General features: G+C 38.2%; 2 protein-coding genes across 2 annotated transcripts in view; both read right to left on the minus strand.

Moving 5' to 3' along the window:
• Positions 1-2034, minus strand: part of grin1a (glutamate receptor, ionotropic, N-methyl D-aspartate 1a) — a 40758-nt gene extending 38724 nt beyond the window's left edge. Inside the window, exon 1 of the mRNA XM_046867093.1 lies at positions 2017-2034. The gene's annotated coding sequence lies outside the window, so the exon portion shown is untranslated. The remainder of the gene's footprint in view (positions 1-2016) is intronic.
• zgc:92275 (cholesterol 7-desaturase nvd) lies at positions 913-13588 on the minus strand. Its single transcript, XM_046867099.1, has 8 exons — positions 12197-13588; positions 7729-7917; positions 7147-7325; positions 6870-6995; positions 5915-6034; positions 4630-4806; positions 2899-3084; positions 913-1650 (listed from the first exon to the last, which is right to left on the minus strand). The coding sequence occupies exons 1-7, from the start codon at positions 12630-12632 to the stop codon at positions 2923-2925; spliced, it is 1389 nt and encodes a 462-aa protein (XP_046723055.1). The 5' UTR covers positions 12633-13588; the 3' UTR covers positions 913-1650; positions 2899-2922.
• Between the last annotated feature and the right edge of the window lie 328 nt (positions 13589-13916).

Consider the following 13916-nt stretch of genomic DNA (forward strand, 5'->3'; position numbering starts at 1 on the left):
AGTGCAGACACAGATTTCCCTCTGACCAAGAGAGATGTCTACAACTCCATCCTTTCTACACACACTGTGCAAATATCAGCTTTGGCTACTTTGCATATTTTTGCGCCCACACACACACACACATATATATACCCCCACATGCCTCTGCATGTGCCTTTCTATAAGGTTTCCTTTACAGTGCACACTTTATACATCATAACTTTGTAAAATTGTATATCTCATGTCCTTTTTTCATCGTTACGTCCTTAATCTATGTCATAAGCTATTTGGAGGATTCACAGAATACAAATTTCATTGTATGGTGTAACAAAATCTTTCCTGTACATTTATTAATCCTGATATTTCGATTCATATAAATCCATTTGTACTTTTTTTTTTTACTCTGGGAAAACTGTCAAAATGTTCGGTTGAGTTCATTCTGCAAATCCTGCAAACACGGTAGGCAGATCATTTCTGGAAACCGCTGTACTGTTTGTACTGCACAAACTGCTCTCATTGCAAATAGCATTTGAATAAACATGGCTGCTGATTAAAAAAACGCGGTCAGATAACGGTTCTGCGGTTATCGCGCTTTATCAAACACTTTCAGTGCGCACTCTAATGAAGTGGGTGAAGTCACAGAAAACAGACCGAAAATGGAAAAATAATAACTTGGTGGTGATTATAAATTTTCAACACGTTGTCTGTAAGATGCTCTCTATGAATGCATTTGTTAGTGTGAATTTTTCCATTTGGAGATGTTTATTTAGCAGAACGGAGAGTTTTGAAGTTTCTCTGTAACAATTTCCGGTTGCTTGTTATTCTGTAGACTTTTAAACCATTAACCCTAAATATAAATGGACAAAACGTATGATGTGTCGTTCCATTCATAAAAAACTAATGGTTCTGACTGTATTCTATCGTCCATTCTGATTCTAATACAACTGCCATGTTTATTGCACAACCATCCAGTACAGAATAGATATTTTTAAAGCTGCTAACGATTTTATATATGATTCAGAATTGTAAATTTTTATCAAACAAGCACACAGACCACGTCTCTGATATCATTTCTAAATAATAGTGGACTACTAGAAAAGAAATAGTAAAGGTTTTCCTGATACACGCTTAAATGTGATCGCAGAGACTGCTGCACCAATTCATGCACTGTGTTTGTGTATAATGAATTCACAGTGTAGAAATGAACAGGTCTTGTAGCTTTGGTGCGTCCTCTCGGCGGTCAGCTGTTATTGCTTGCATTAGCCGAAAGAGCTCTTTAGTCTGCGACGTGTCGTGATGTGATGAGGTGTATCGAATTCCCCTGATTACAGTGCAATAAAGTCAAGCTGCAGTGATTCTCATAAAGAGAGCGAGCGAGCGGAAGTTAACACTCGCTCAGTGATTCACGGTCCTCTCAGGCACTTCACAAGTATAGTATGGTCCTTAAAAAATAAAAACGGAAGGAAATACTGCTACCATCTTGGCATCCTCTTAGGTTATTGAGATTTTCAGCTCTGCATGTGGAACATTTGAATATTTCAAGATCAGGGGCTCGTCTCACTCGAATCCATTTATCCCACTTATATGATTAAATTTATTTTTTTTGTTTGTTTTTAAAATTATTTTTAAGGACCGTTGCAAACATCCTGTCCTCGAACAACTGCATAGAGTCTGTATAACAGAAAAGAAAAATAATAACATAAGCGATTTTATACTATTGAGGTACTTAAAAACATATAACACAGTATATGGTTACACCTTCGGTTGAGCAAATATTCACAGTCATTGTCATCCATCCATCAATTATATCTTTATAATTCATTGTCCCTTGAGTATGATTCACTGTATGCATTTCTACTGAGCTCCATTGATTTAGACAAGACCAGTATTAATTATAATTTCATGTCCTGTACCGCACAACCTTTATAATAATGGCCTGTGCTATAATATATAACAATAATAACAATTATAATAAATGATAAAGCAGCTATAATACAATAAATACCACTAATAAAAAAAAAATATATATATATATATGTGTGTGTGTGTGTGTGTGTGTGTGTGTGTGTGTGTGTGTGTGTGTGTGTGTGTGTTCCATAGATATTTATATGGAATTACTTCATCACATCATTCCAATTACATTTGCAGAAATACTACAATACTCTAAAAATAACTAGCAACTTATAAGGAATGATTATGTTTAACATACTGTATAATTTTTGTAAGAATATTAAGGTATATACTTTAAAAAAATAACTAGAGACGCAATGTTTACACACTGTTTGTCTGAATAAATCAGTTTATCAACATAACGGATCTAAATAAAAATTTTAACGTTTATTTTTTATTTAAAAAAAATTCGACTTCATTCTTGACAGTAATGACCCCGTTTATTGGAAATAGTAATATGTGGTTTATGTTTCTTTTTTCATTATTTATTACTTTATTATTTTTGGGTGGAATTTTTTTGTGACAAAATAGTCCACCATTACATTATTTTGCTTATCCTATTGCGTAAGGAATCTGATCCCAACCATCACAATTACACTTTGTTTCCTATGAATATTGCCTCCATTCTGCTCCTAATATTCATATCTGCAAAGAGGCAAAAAAAGAGGAGGGGAAAAAAAGGTAAAGAGTTAAAAAAACAAAACAATATAGTCCCTGTTATTGGGAGTGACAGTGACGACAAGGACCTCAGCAAAGCAATCACTTTGTTGTTGCTGAAGATGTTCTAATATTTATTACTGTCAAGAATGAAGTCGAATTTTTTTTAAATAAAAAATAAACGTTAAAATTTTTATTTAGATCCGTTATGTTGATAAACTGATTTATTCAGACAAACAGTGTGTAAACATTGCGTCTCTAATCCCGCTCTGCGATTTACAGATATCGTTTGTAATCGGAAGAAAAAGTTACCTTGAGTCCAGACCGTGTTTTCAATCAGAAGTCCAGGGTCTCGTGTTGGAAGCGCAGACGTGGACTGTTGTCACTGTAGAACTGACTATACCAGCGCCGATGCTTCTGGATGGCTGAGTCTTCTTTCACCAGCAATGGTTTAGAAATATATTTCTTATTGTTCCAAATCATGACGTCTCGCTCAAACTGCCAAAAACAGACACGATGGATCACTAGGCTTAATTATTTCAACTTCCTGGACACATCATGTTCATGCAATGTTATTGTTCTATACTGTAGATCCCTCTGAAGATCCATTAGGAGAGGAAATTAAGTGCTATTATTCCCTATTGATGACTTATCCAGATGATACTAGGGCATAAATAAGTTATTAATCACTATTGAACTACACAAATCTTTGAGTTGATTTAGCACTGCATAAATCCTTGGATTACTGTGAAATCGCATTTCACTAAACTATTGTAGAAATTATGTGTCACAGGATCACAGTAAAAACAATGTGTGTCACTGGATCACAGTAAAACAACATGAATCACTGGATCACAGTAAAACAACATGAGTCACTGGATCACTTTAAAACCATGTGAATCACTGGATCACTGTAAAAAACAATGTGTGACATTGGATCACAGTAAAAACAATGTATGTCACTGGATTACTGTAAAACAACATGAATCACTGGATCACTGTAAAACAACATGGGTCACTGGATCAGTTTAAAACAATGTGAATCACTGGATCACTGTAAAACACTGTGAATCACAGGATCACAGTAAAAACAATGTGTGACATTGGATCACAGTAAAAACAATGTATGTCACTGGATTACTGTAAAACAACATGAATCACTGGATCACTTTAAAACAATGTGAATCACTGGATCACTGTGAGACAACGTGAATCACAGGATCACAGTAAAAACAATGTGTGACATTGGATCACAGTAAAAACAATGTATGTCACTGGATTACTGTAAAACAACATGAATCACTGGATCACTGTAAAACAACATGGGTCACTGGATCAGTTTAAAACAATGTGAATCACTGGATCACTGTAAAACACTGTGAATCACAGGATCACAGTAAAAACAATGTGACATTGGATCACAGTAAAAACAATGTATGTCACTGGATTACTGTAAAACAACATGAATCACTGGATCACTTTAAAACAATGTGAATCACTGGATCACTGTGAGACAACGTGAATCACTGGATCACTGTAAAACAACACAAGTCACTGGATCACTGTAAAACAACATAAAGGTCACTGGTTACTGTAAAACTAAAGAAAGACAAAGGATCACTGTAAAACTATGCAAAGCCAATGGAGCGTTGTACAACTGCATACATCACTGGATCATTCCAAACATACACAAGTCACTGGATCACCATAAACTATGGATCACTGTAGGGGTGATCCCGAATAGTCTGAGATTTGATGCTTAGATAGGAGGAACCTGATTCGATTACCAATCTCACAGACGTGTTATGAAACAAGGATCGTACCATTTTTTTCCATATGGGGTGCTCAAGGTCTGATTTCAGATAAAACTACCGGATTTCACCTCATAAATTAATATACAGCAAATTATGATGACATAACTGAATTAGATTTTTCTTTAAACCATGCACACACACACACACACACACACACACACACACACACACACACACACACACAGTGCTCTGAGGAAGGTCATTGAGAAAAGGTGTTTGGAACGATTACCTGAATACACTCGGCACGCAGGATGAATTTTGGCACGAGTGGAGGAATGTTGCTCTGGTAGAAAATGCTGTGCGACACACACTGCAGCAGAGGCTCCACTGGGGTCACACAGTGTAAGATCACACCACGACCCAAGAAGCTGTGGTTAAACAGCAGGAACACCACACCTGGACCGACCTAGAAAGGAAACACACATACACACTCTCAATGTCATTGTTTTTAATAGGATTGCACACGTAGAACTGCATGCCATCTACAGTATTATTACCTATATATTGTACAGCACAGAGTTGAAACTTGAATGGTTTGGAAGTCATGAAAGCTTTATATAGACCCTGAACAGTATGTTGTCCTGCTCCTTCCTCATTTCCTTTGTCAAGTTCTTTATCACAAACAAAGTGACTGCAGCACTGCTACTGAGCATGCTGCGTGCACTCAAACGCCTTTCAGCTTCAGTTATTCTCACACACACACACACACACACACACACACACACACACACACACACACACACACACACACTCCTGGCCAGCCTTGAGCACTGACACGTCTCCCACATATCACTGTGTATAATTAGCTTCACCATGGTAACACGCTAGAGCTTTTTCAAAGATACCACAATCACACACACAGACAAATAAGGGAGCGCTGAAGGTAAATTGCGTGTAAAGGGCAGATGTGAAAAACTTTCCCTTCCATGCCAATGCATTAAATTCTTAAAACTTGTTTGGTGAAGGGTTTTCATCCTGATGGGTATTTTTTCGTTTTCAAACAAATATTGTGCAAATGAGAATCAATCCAGCTACATACATTACAAGCAACAGCAATGGGAATGTACACACACATGTACACACGCACTCTGGTTTATGTTACACAAGTGCATTAATATGGACATAACATTTAAGCTCATATCGACCTGCAGCATGTCTCAATTCCTGGGGATTTGAACAGGTGATCTCTGGAGGTGATAATATTGAAAGGTAAGATCTTCCATTACATAGATTTTATCAATTTCTAACAATTTATGCATTAAAGTTTATGGAGACGTGCTGTTATAGGAAAGTAATCAATGCCAAAGTTGTGTAATAAAGTGGATTAATTGTTCTTTCTCCAACAAATCTGCATGTTCTTAATTCTGATTGCTCAGAAGGTGTTCATTCATTTTCTGTAACAGGAGCCATGAAAGCCCATCATATAACAGAACAGAATTCATTTATATTAACAAGCTATTCTATGATTCACTGCTGCCCCCTGCAGGTTATGGTATGGTATAGTATAGTATTACCTGTCTGGCCACCACATTCACATCCAATAAAGGCCAGTGGCGTCCGAATACAGTGAGAGCATGCTTCACCAGCATCTGAGAGCAGTGCTTATTGGGCTCCGGCTCTGGATTCCATTCCACCTAAGAAGACATATACTTATATATACATAAGTGAAGACACTGACACAAACAAGATGATGCTAGTTGGAAGTGTTGCGACAGTACCCTAGCGCACTAGACTACACGATGAGTCATTAAGCAAATGTCTGTCTTAATGATCAGAAGTCCCTGTGAAGCATTTGATTAAATCAAATCTGTAAACTAATCTGATCTTAACCATGTAAATTCATGTCGCATTGCACATTAGGTAACGAATCAAAACTATGCTGTTATAGGACATTAATACAAGGTGGTGTCATAAAGTTTCTAATAGTGCTAACTGGTGCTATTCTGACCATGAGCAATCCCAATGAAAACCAGTGAAATTCTGTGTGAAACTGGGCAAATCTGCCACAGAGACATTTCACACGACATACGTTTTGAGTAGCACGCGTGCTTCAAGTGCGGAAGAATGTCACCGGAAGACTACAAGAGATCAGGTAGACCTTTAACGAGCTCAATACCGAAAATGTTGAAAACATTCAGTAACTTGTGCATGATGATCGTCGGAGAACAATCCACATGGCAGATTTGTCTCCTGCGGACTTTGCTGTCTTCCCGCAAATGAAGATTTAGCTTAAAGGTGGCCATTTTGACACTATTGCGGAGATCCAGCACGAGTTTCAGAAGTTGCTTGACACACTTTAAGAAGAAAACTTCCAGGACACGATCTAGAAGTGGCGGGAGCGCTGGGAGCGCTGTATTGCTGTGCAAGAGGACTATTCTCTGAACTTTTTGATACCAGCTCGTACATGATAAAGAGGTTTAGGACCAAAGAAAAAGCCCACAGTGACACTCCAAATGAAGGCCTGCCTACCTTCCAGTCATGGCGGATGAACTCCCAGGTCTTACTGTTAGTATAACGCAGGTCCACGCCACTCACGATACCTGGAGTATGGAGATGGGCCAGGTGAGCAATGTCGGCAGCATTCTCTGGTATCTCCTAAGATGGTTAAATGTTGGTTAGGAAGCAATGTATTATTTCTCTGCATTTTTTCTCTCAAGCCTCAGTTTCGCAATTTGGACCTGTCGTGTTTTAAACTCATTAAAATGTAAAAAAAAATTAATAATAATAATAAATGATGCAACACTACCTCAATGTGAGCGTTGATGAAGTGCTCCGTGCGTCCACGGTAAACCCACTCTTCACTGGTGATCTCTTTCTGCTCAGGAACTATCCAGGTTGGTTCCTCACCATCACAGTGGAACCAAACCAGTATCTGCTCGTTTATCTCACAACTCAGCCAGCGGCGCACCTTAGCAAACTCCGGTACTGTGTGTATAAACACACACACGTCACAGAGTTAACTAGCAACTCTAAGATAGAAAGATAGTATCTAATCTATTATTAGTACATCTTTTCATTTATCAATCCTGCTTTTCATTAATTCATCTATTCTTCCATTCCATAAATCCATCCACTTATCAATCACTGACACCTGTTCATATGCACAAACATCCATTTACCTCTCCATTTATCTAACTGTGCATTCATCCAGGAATCCATCCATTCCCATCTCCACTGACCTAACCAACATTCTTCTCATTCATCAGTCTAACCATCTGACACATCTGTCTTCCTATTTCTTTATACTCCATCATACTCTCCTCTTTATCTATTCATCTACACATTCATTCCTCCGTTTATTCATCAGTCTATCCATTTATTACCTTACCTTTTTCAGCATATGGGATCCTGACACACTTTCCATCCTCTCCTCGAAACTGCCACCCATGAAATGGACACTCAATACAGTTGCCCACCACTCGGCCCCCTACACCCAGATTGGCCCCTAGATGAGGGCAGTAGGCATCCATCACATAGGCTTTCCCATCCTGACCCCGAAACACTGCTACCTGCTCACCTGAAAACGCAAACAGCAAACTTTTTTAACAGCAAAGATGGTTGATATATGATCCAATTCAAACTAATTGAACCAAAAAATAATGACGCTTCAGTGTTACACCCAAAGTAATCTGTAGAGGGCGGTAGAGTCCCAGTGATCATGCAGCTTCAAACACTGTAAAACTAGACATAAGGTTATAAAGAGTTTCAATTAATGTACAACCTACAGTTTGCACTACAAAGGGCACAAGTATTTAGGGCAAATAACAGATATGACAGTAGATAATAATAGAGAGTAGATTTGGGAAATAACCTCTGCCTGGTGATTATTGATCTTCCTTAAACCTGAACATGTAATGCACCTTTATTTAGGACAAATGATAAAATTGATGGTTACACTTTTATTTCACAGTCAAGACGAAGATTCTGAATGGCAGCACATATGCATTTGCTCATTTAAAAGACAACATAACTCAGGTGCAGAAATCTTATCTGATGGAAATTGCATTCCAGGGTTATTATCCTGATAAATCAACATTTTTACTTTAAATATACAGCAAGCCAGTGACGACATCCTATTGTCTCTAAAATACAGACTTTCAGGAAACCAGTTAGCTTGTGTCTTTTTCGTATCTGCACTTCCTGGATGCATGTCAGATGACTACTCTCTGACCACTTAAACTATAATTAAATAAACTTCCCTTTGAACGTTCCCTAGGGAGATATTAACAATCCTATATCCAATATCCACTGTTCGCACAGCTTTTTTACATTTTAAGCAATATGAAGGTATGTAGGTTTAAAGGTTTTTTGCACCAGAGGGTAATGGGGTAAGAGAGCGACACACGAATGAATAAATAAAGCTCCGCTGCAGCAATCAATAGACGATTTCCATTTGATTCACCATTAGGAGGTTGCAGAACGGCATTCTGGGGAGTTAACTAGCAACTCTGGCTAGCAAGACAGACAGATAAGATCTAATCATATATTTGTACATCTTTCCTAGCATTCATCAATACATCCATTCCTCCATTCATGCTTTTATTGGCCCATCCATCTATCTATTCAGCCTCTTGTCCTTCCATTTAGCTATCACTTCATTGGTAAATCCATCCAATCATCATTCCTTCACTGACATCTGTTCACATGCACTAACATCCATCCATTCATCCATCTATCCACATGTCCATCCATCTAGTCATTCATCCCTTTCTCCACCATGATACAGCACCCCTAGAGAACATAGGGCCTCCCTAGAGGGCCCAACAGCATCTGTATACCGCTTTTAACAATGGACATTGTCTCAAAGCATTTTTGGTACAGGAACAAGGCAAGCAGAGAAAGCAGTTAAAAATGAAGGACTCACAAAATGTAGTTGAGTAAAAAGTAGTTAAGTGCTTAAGTACATTAACAAATGACATTTACTTTGTTATTGTCCACCACTGGTTAAGAGGAAGGAACCTTGAGAGGAACTCAAAAGGGAGCCCGTCCTCATCTGGGTGGCACCGAATGTCCATTCATTATTGTTCCATCATCGTTGAGGTGCTGCTCAGGTGCTATGTATATCATTCAGGATGGATTTTAGCTACTTCCAAGCAATCTCATGTTGTATTGTTTAGTGTTATGAGTCATGCTTCCAAACCAGATCACCTCCAAGGACATCCAAGAGACAGACGTTGATGTTTCTAAGCAGCCAGGAAACATCGCTGTCTCTTTCTAACAAAAGAAAAAGGTTTCCAAAAAAAAACATAAGACTCACCAAAGCAACCCATAGAAACCCAGAACAAAACAATAAAGAACGTGAGGTAACTAAAGATGCGGAAACTTGGTGACAAGATTCAAACAGCTTAATCCTCAGTTTTCAGCACTGGGGTTACATTCGGTCAGTAATACAAGCAGCATGGGTGGAACGACAGATCAGCAGATCTGAGCAACATGACCATGATGATGCATTTCACTCGATCTTATTGAAACGTACAAATAACAAATGCGCAAAGCTGCCCGAAGACCCTGGCAAGCATTTTTTTTATTTTTACTATTAACATAATTAACATGCATTTGAAAACTTTTAGAACGATCCTAATCCGAAATATCAGCAGTGTGAACAACGTCTGAAAATCACCATGATGCCAGGTGTGTGTGCACATGTTAGGGAAATGTTATTCCGTTTCATAACACTTTTATTTCACGTCCTGAAGATATAATGTGAATGTGTTTAAATTGGAGATCATCGTTATTAGAGTTATTTTCATGCAAATCCATTTAGAATCCACACTAAGTATCCTTTAAATCAGTTGTTTGGTAATTTGATGATTAGAGCACAGTTTTTTTTTCTATGCATCAATAAATCATGCTCCCACTGATTCTGCGTTATGGTGGAATGAGTTACATTTTCATTATATATGCAATAATTAAATAAAAAATCTGGTAATGTGTATAATAGTAATTTAATATGCATGTTATTGTGTTTAACTTATGTGCATAACAAATGTTCTGTATACGTGACAAATAAAGGTTTATGTCTCAGAAATGGGCTTCTGATGTATGAGTTGAAATTCTGTATGCATTATTTAAATATTGTGCAGTAATATGTACTGCATTATTTTTTATATCCCAGATTCATGTCATGCTATTGATACTGATATGTGTTTATTTATAACTTATGTGTACAAAGTGGCATTATAAAAAAAAATAAACCAAACCTGATAAAAAAATAAAAATGATCAGGCTCCAGGTGTGTTCTGGCATTTCCAGCCACTGTCCTTCACTGTGTAAATGTTCTGCATCGATTTAACTGATCTGACACTTGTTACCAGTTGGCATGCGTTACGCCCTGATCGCTAGCTAATGTTTAATAGGTGAACATTGAAACTGTATGTTTTTTGTGTACTTTCTTTCAACTACTGAGCTGTTCAGTGGTGTGAACAGTGAGATGTGTGTGTTTTTGGTGCTCAGCTGTGTGTAAAAAATCCATTGCATCGCAGCTTAGTGGCATTTTAGTTACTGAATATTGAATAAAGTTGTCAGGAAATTCATTGTCAGGATTTTATCGGTCAACCTGCACATTTGGCTGTGGATTTTAACAATGTGTTACGTTTTTTTTTTTTTTTTGTTAGATTTCAGGAGCAGATTTTTGCCATAATGAAGTGAAAAAGACCAGCAACCGGGCAAAATGTTGTAAAATGTTCTATAAAGTTATTAAAAAATAAATAAATAAATAAAAACAAAAAAAATTACAATACATATTTTTGGAATATCTGTTTGCATCAGCATTACAGATCTAAATTGGACTGTGTATTTGCTGAGCGAAATAAACGTAAGATTTGACGCAACAATTTTAGCAGGTGAAAGCATGATCTGTCCGAGATAGGAACACATGATGGAGCTTAATTATTAAAAAAAAAAAATAAAAATAAAGAGCAACACTAAGAAACAGCAGCTCCGACCTGCACTTTGCAATACACAAATGCATGTTCAGGTTTTTTTTCTCCATAGTCAGCATTATGATTATTATTATTCTTTTTTTTTTTTTTGCTAGTTTGATTGCCAAACAAACAATTGCTTCTTTTCTCATAACATTTGACCAATAATTTTTCTTGAATGGCTGAAACTGTGGCTAAAATTATTCCATCAGATCTCACCTTTATTTTGCCCTTGCCCTTATTTCCATCCTTTTTTTTTTTTTTTTTTACTAATTGCAAAGGCATGCTGGAGAAAGTCTAGTTTTGTGTATCTTTGGATCTGGAAAATAGCTGATGTTGCTAAAGGTCTTGCAAAAACCCAAGTTTGAAACATGCAAATTTTTTTGTTGTTGTTTTTTGCAATAAACCCTATGCTTCATGCTTTATTGTGCATTTGATCTCAAAGTGACTTCATGTTAGAGCAGCTCCTGCCATTTAACTGAAATGCAGATGGTTGCAAAACTGTGTGAGGAGAGCTATTTTTATACCACGCACGCTCATGCAGCTCAGATTCAGGGGGAAGCACTAATCACCAGGGAAATTAAAATGAAATAGAAAAGATTCGGTGAGTCACGTGGTACACAGTGATGACCCAGTGGCTGAAGTTCTTTATTACTAGAAGCATAAAAATGCATCACATCCCAGTCCTGTATCTGTATCTTGTATCTTTGTCTCAGAGGATGCGCTTTTCTTTGGAGGAAAGCGAGGGGGATGTGGTCATGTCACATTTTTACGTTCTGGAGTTCGCAGTGCGTAGAAAAAAAACCTCTTGTGCGTCATTGATTGGTTGATTGATTGATTAATTGGTTGATTGATTGATGTCTACACTTTACATACCCAACACGGTTACGCTCTTGACGTCTCCACGCTCCAGCATGTGCGAGTCCAGGATCCGGTACCAGCCGTTGGGATAAACCGGAGGCAGTTCCCCGGTCTTGCGCCTCCGCCGCACCTCGTTGGCCGCACGCGCTCGCGAGCGCCCATCCTCCGCGACGTAGCCCACGTCGTCTGGGCTTCTCAGCAGCTCTAGTGGAGCGAACAGGAGCCGGTAGAGCCACACCGCTGCCAAAAGCACTGCACCGGCCAGGATGCACGCCGCAGCGCGCGCCGGAGCGCCGGCCAGGCCGGTTTTTCTCCACAGCTCGGGGTATCCGTATGCGCCGTCCAGCAGCACGTCGGACGGGTCACGCACGTGCAGCAGGACCACCGCGGCGAAGGCGATCGCTACACCGGCGAGCAACCTGACAAGCCGCGAGCTCACTGCACCCTCCATCACACTGGCGTCAGGATCGGGCGCGCTCGTGCCTCTCCGCGTTAATTGTAAGGCGTGACGTCACGCCCACCCATCCCAATATTTCAAATGTAACCTAGGTGAGACTTTGTGTGTGTGTGTGTGTGTGTGTGTGTGTGTGTGTGTGTGTGTGTGTGTGTGTTTTGACGCTTGCATCCTGGTCGCCATTGTTACTGCGACATCATTAAGAGAACATTCGTGTTCTTAAAGGATCTGTACATCTGAACATGCATTCGTGTATTGCAAAGTGTTTCTCAGGGTTTTTCCTCTTTTTTTAATCAGTGGGTTCCAACATAAGTTTCTAACCAGATCACATCAATCTGCTAAAATTGTTTTCTTGCTCTTGTTTATAATGTGCTAATGTGTTTAATTGCATTGTCCATTTTGTATATTCTGTATCATTTTTTTTAATAATTAAATCTATATATAATTGGAAATTCATTGTATAGCCTAGATTATCTCCATATCTATATATCTTCAGTATATACACAATGTTTTTCTGTAAGATTTGTCAAATTTTACATACATTGTACATCCCTGTAGATGTATATATCCCGTATTTTCTACACATATTGTTGTCAGGCAGGCAGACACACATGGATCAAGCAAAGCCTGATTACTATTAACTATCAGCAAATCATAGATGTGAAGTTTTTTTGCATTTCAAGCCTTCAGTGGTGTCCTACTTGAGTCAGTCCACCTCTAAATACCATCATTATAACATCACGTTGTTCTCATGCAGGGTGAATGAATGGCAAAACAAATGTGAGTCTCCTTTCACTGCAGCCACAGCTGCACCACCTGCATACATCATCATGGCATAAGCACTGAATTGAATGTCATAAAATGACCACGTGCATTTTTCCTGTGTGTTATTGGTTTCCTGGGGATTTTAAATTAGGGCAAATTGTTTGTTTTTGTGCACATTTAATGAAAAAATAAATGCAAAAGTATAAATGGTTCTTGAAGAAACTGTTTTGAAATGTTTTGGCCGACCTTTCCAATGCAATGTCGCAATGTCCTGCTTTTCTCGAAAAGAACGACTTGTAAATGGCCTTGTGAAATATCGTATTTTATTAAATTTGGGTTGGTTTGTCTCTTACAGATGTTTTATGGAGAACCATATAACCAAGTAGAGCCGTTATTAATCTAAGAACACATAAAGAACCCCTGTGTTTGTGACAAATGAAAAAATCTTGAACTTGACTAAATTGTAGAATTTAATAGATATTTTTTTTGCAATTTTTATTTAACTCTAAGTATATT

This window comes from Silurus meridionalis, chromosome 15 (assembly GCF_014805685.1).
Source record: "Silurus meridionalis isolate SWU-2019-XX chromosome 15, ASM1480568v1, whole genome shotgun sequence".
NCBI lineage: Eukaryota > Metazoa > Chordata > Actinopteri > Siluriformes > Siluridae > Silurus > Silurus meridionalis.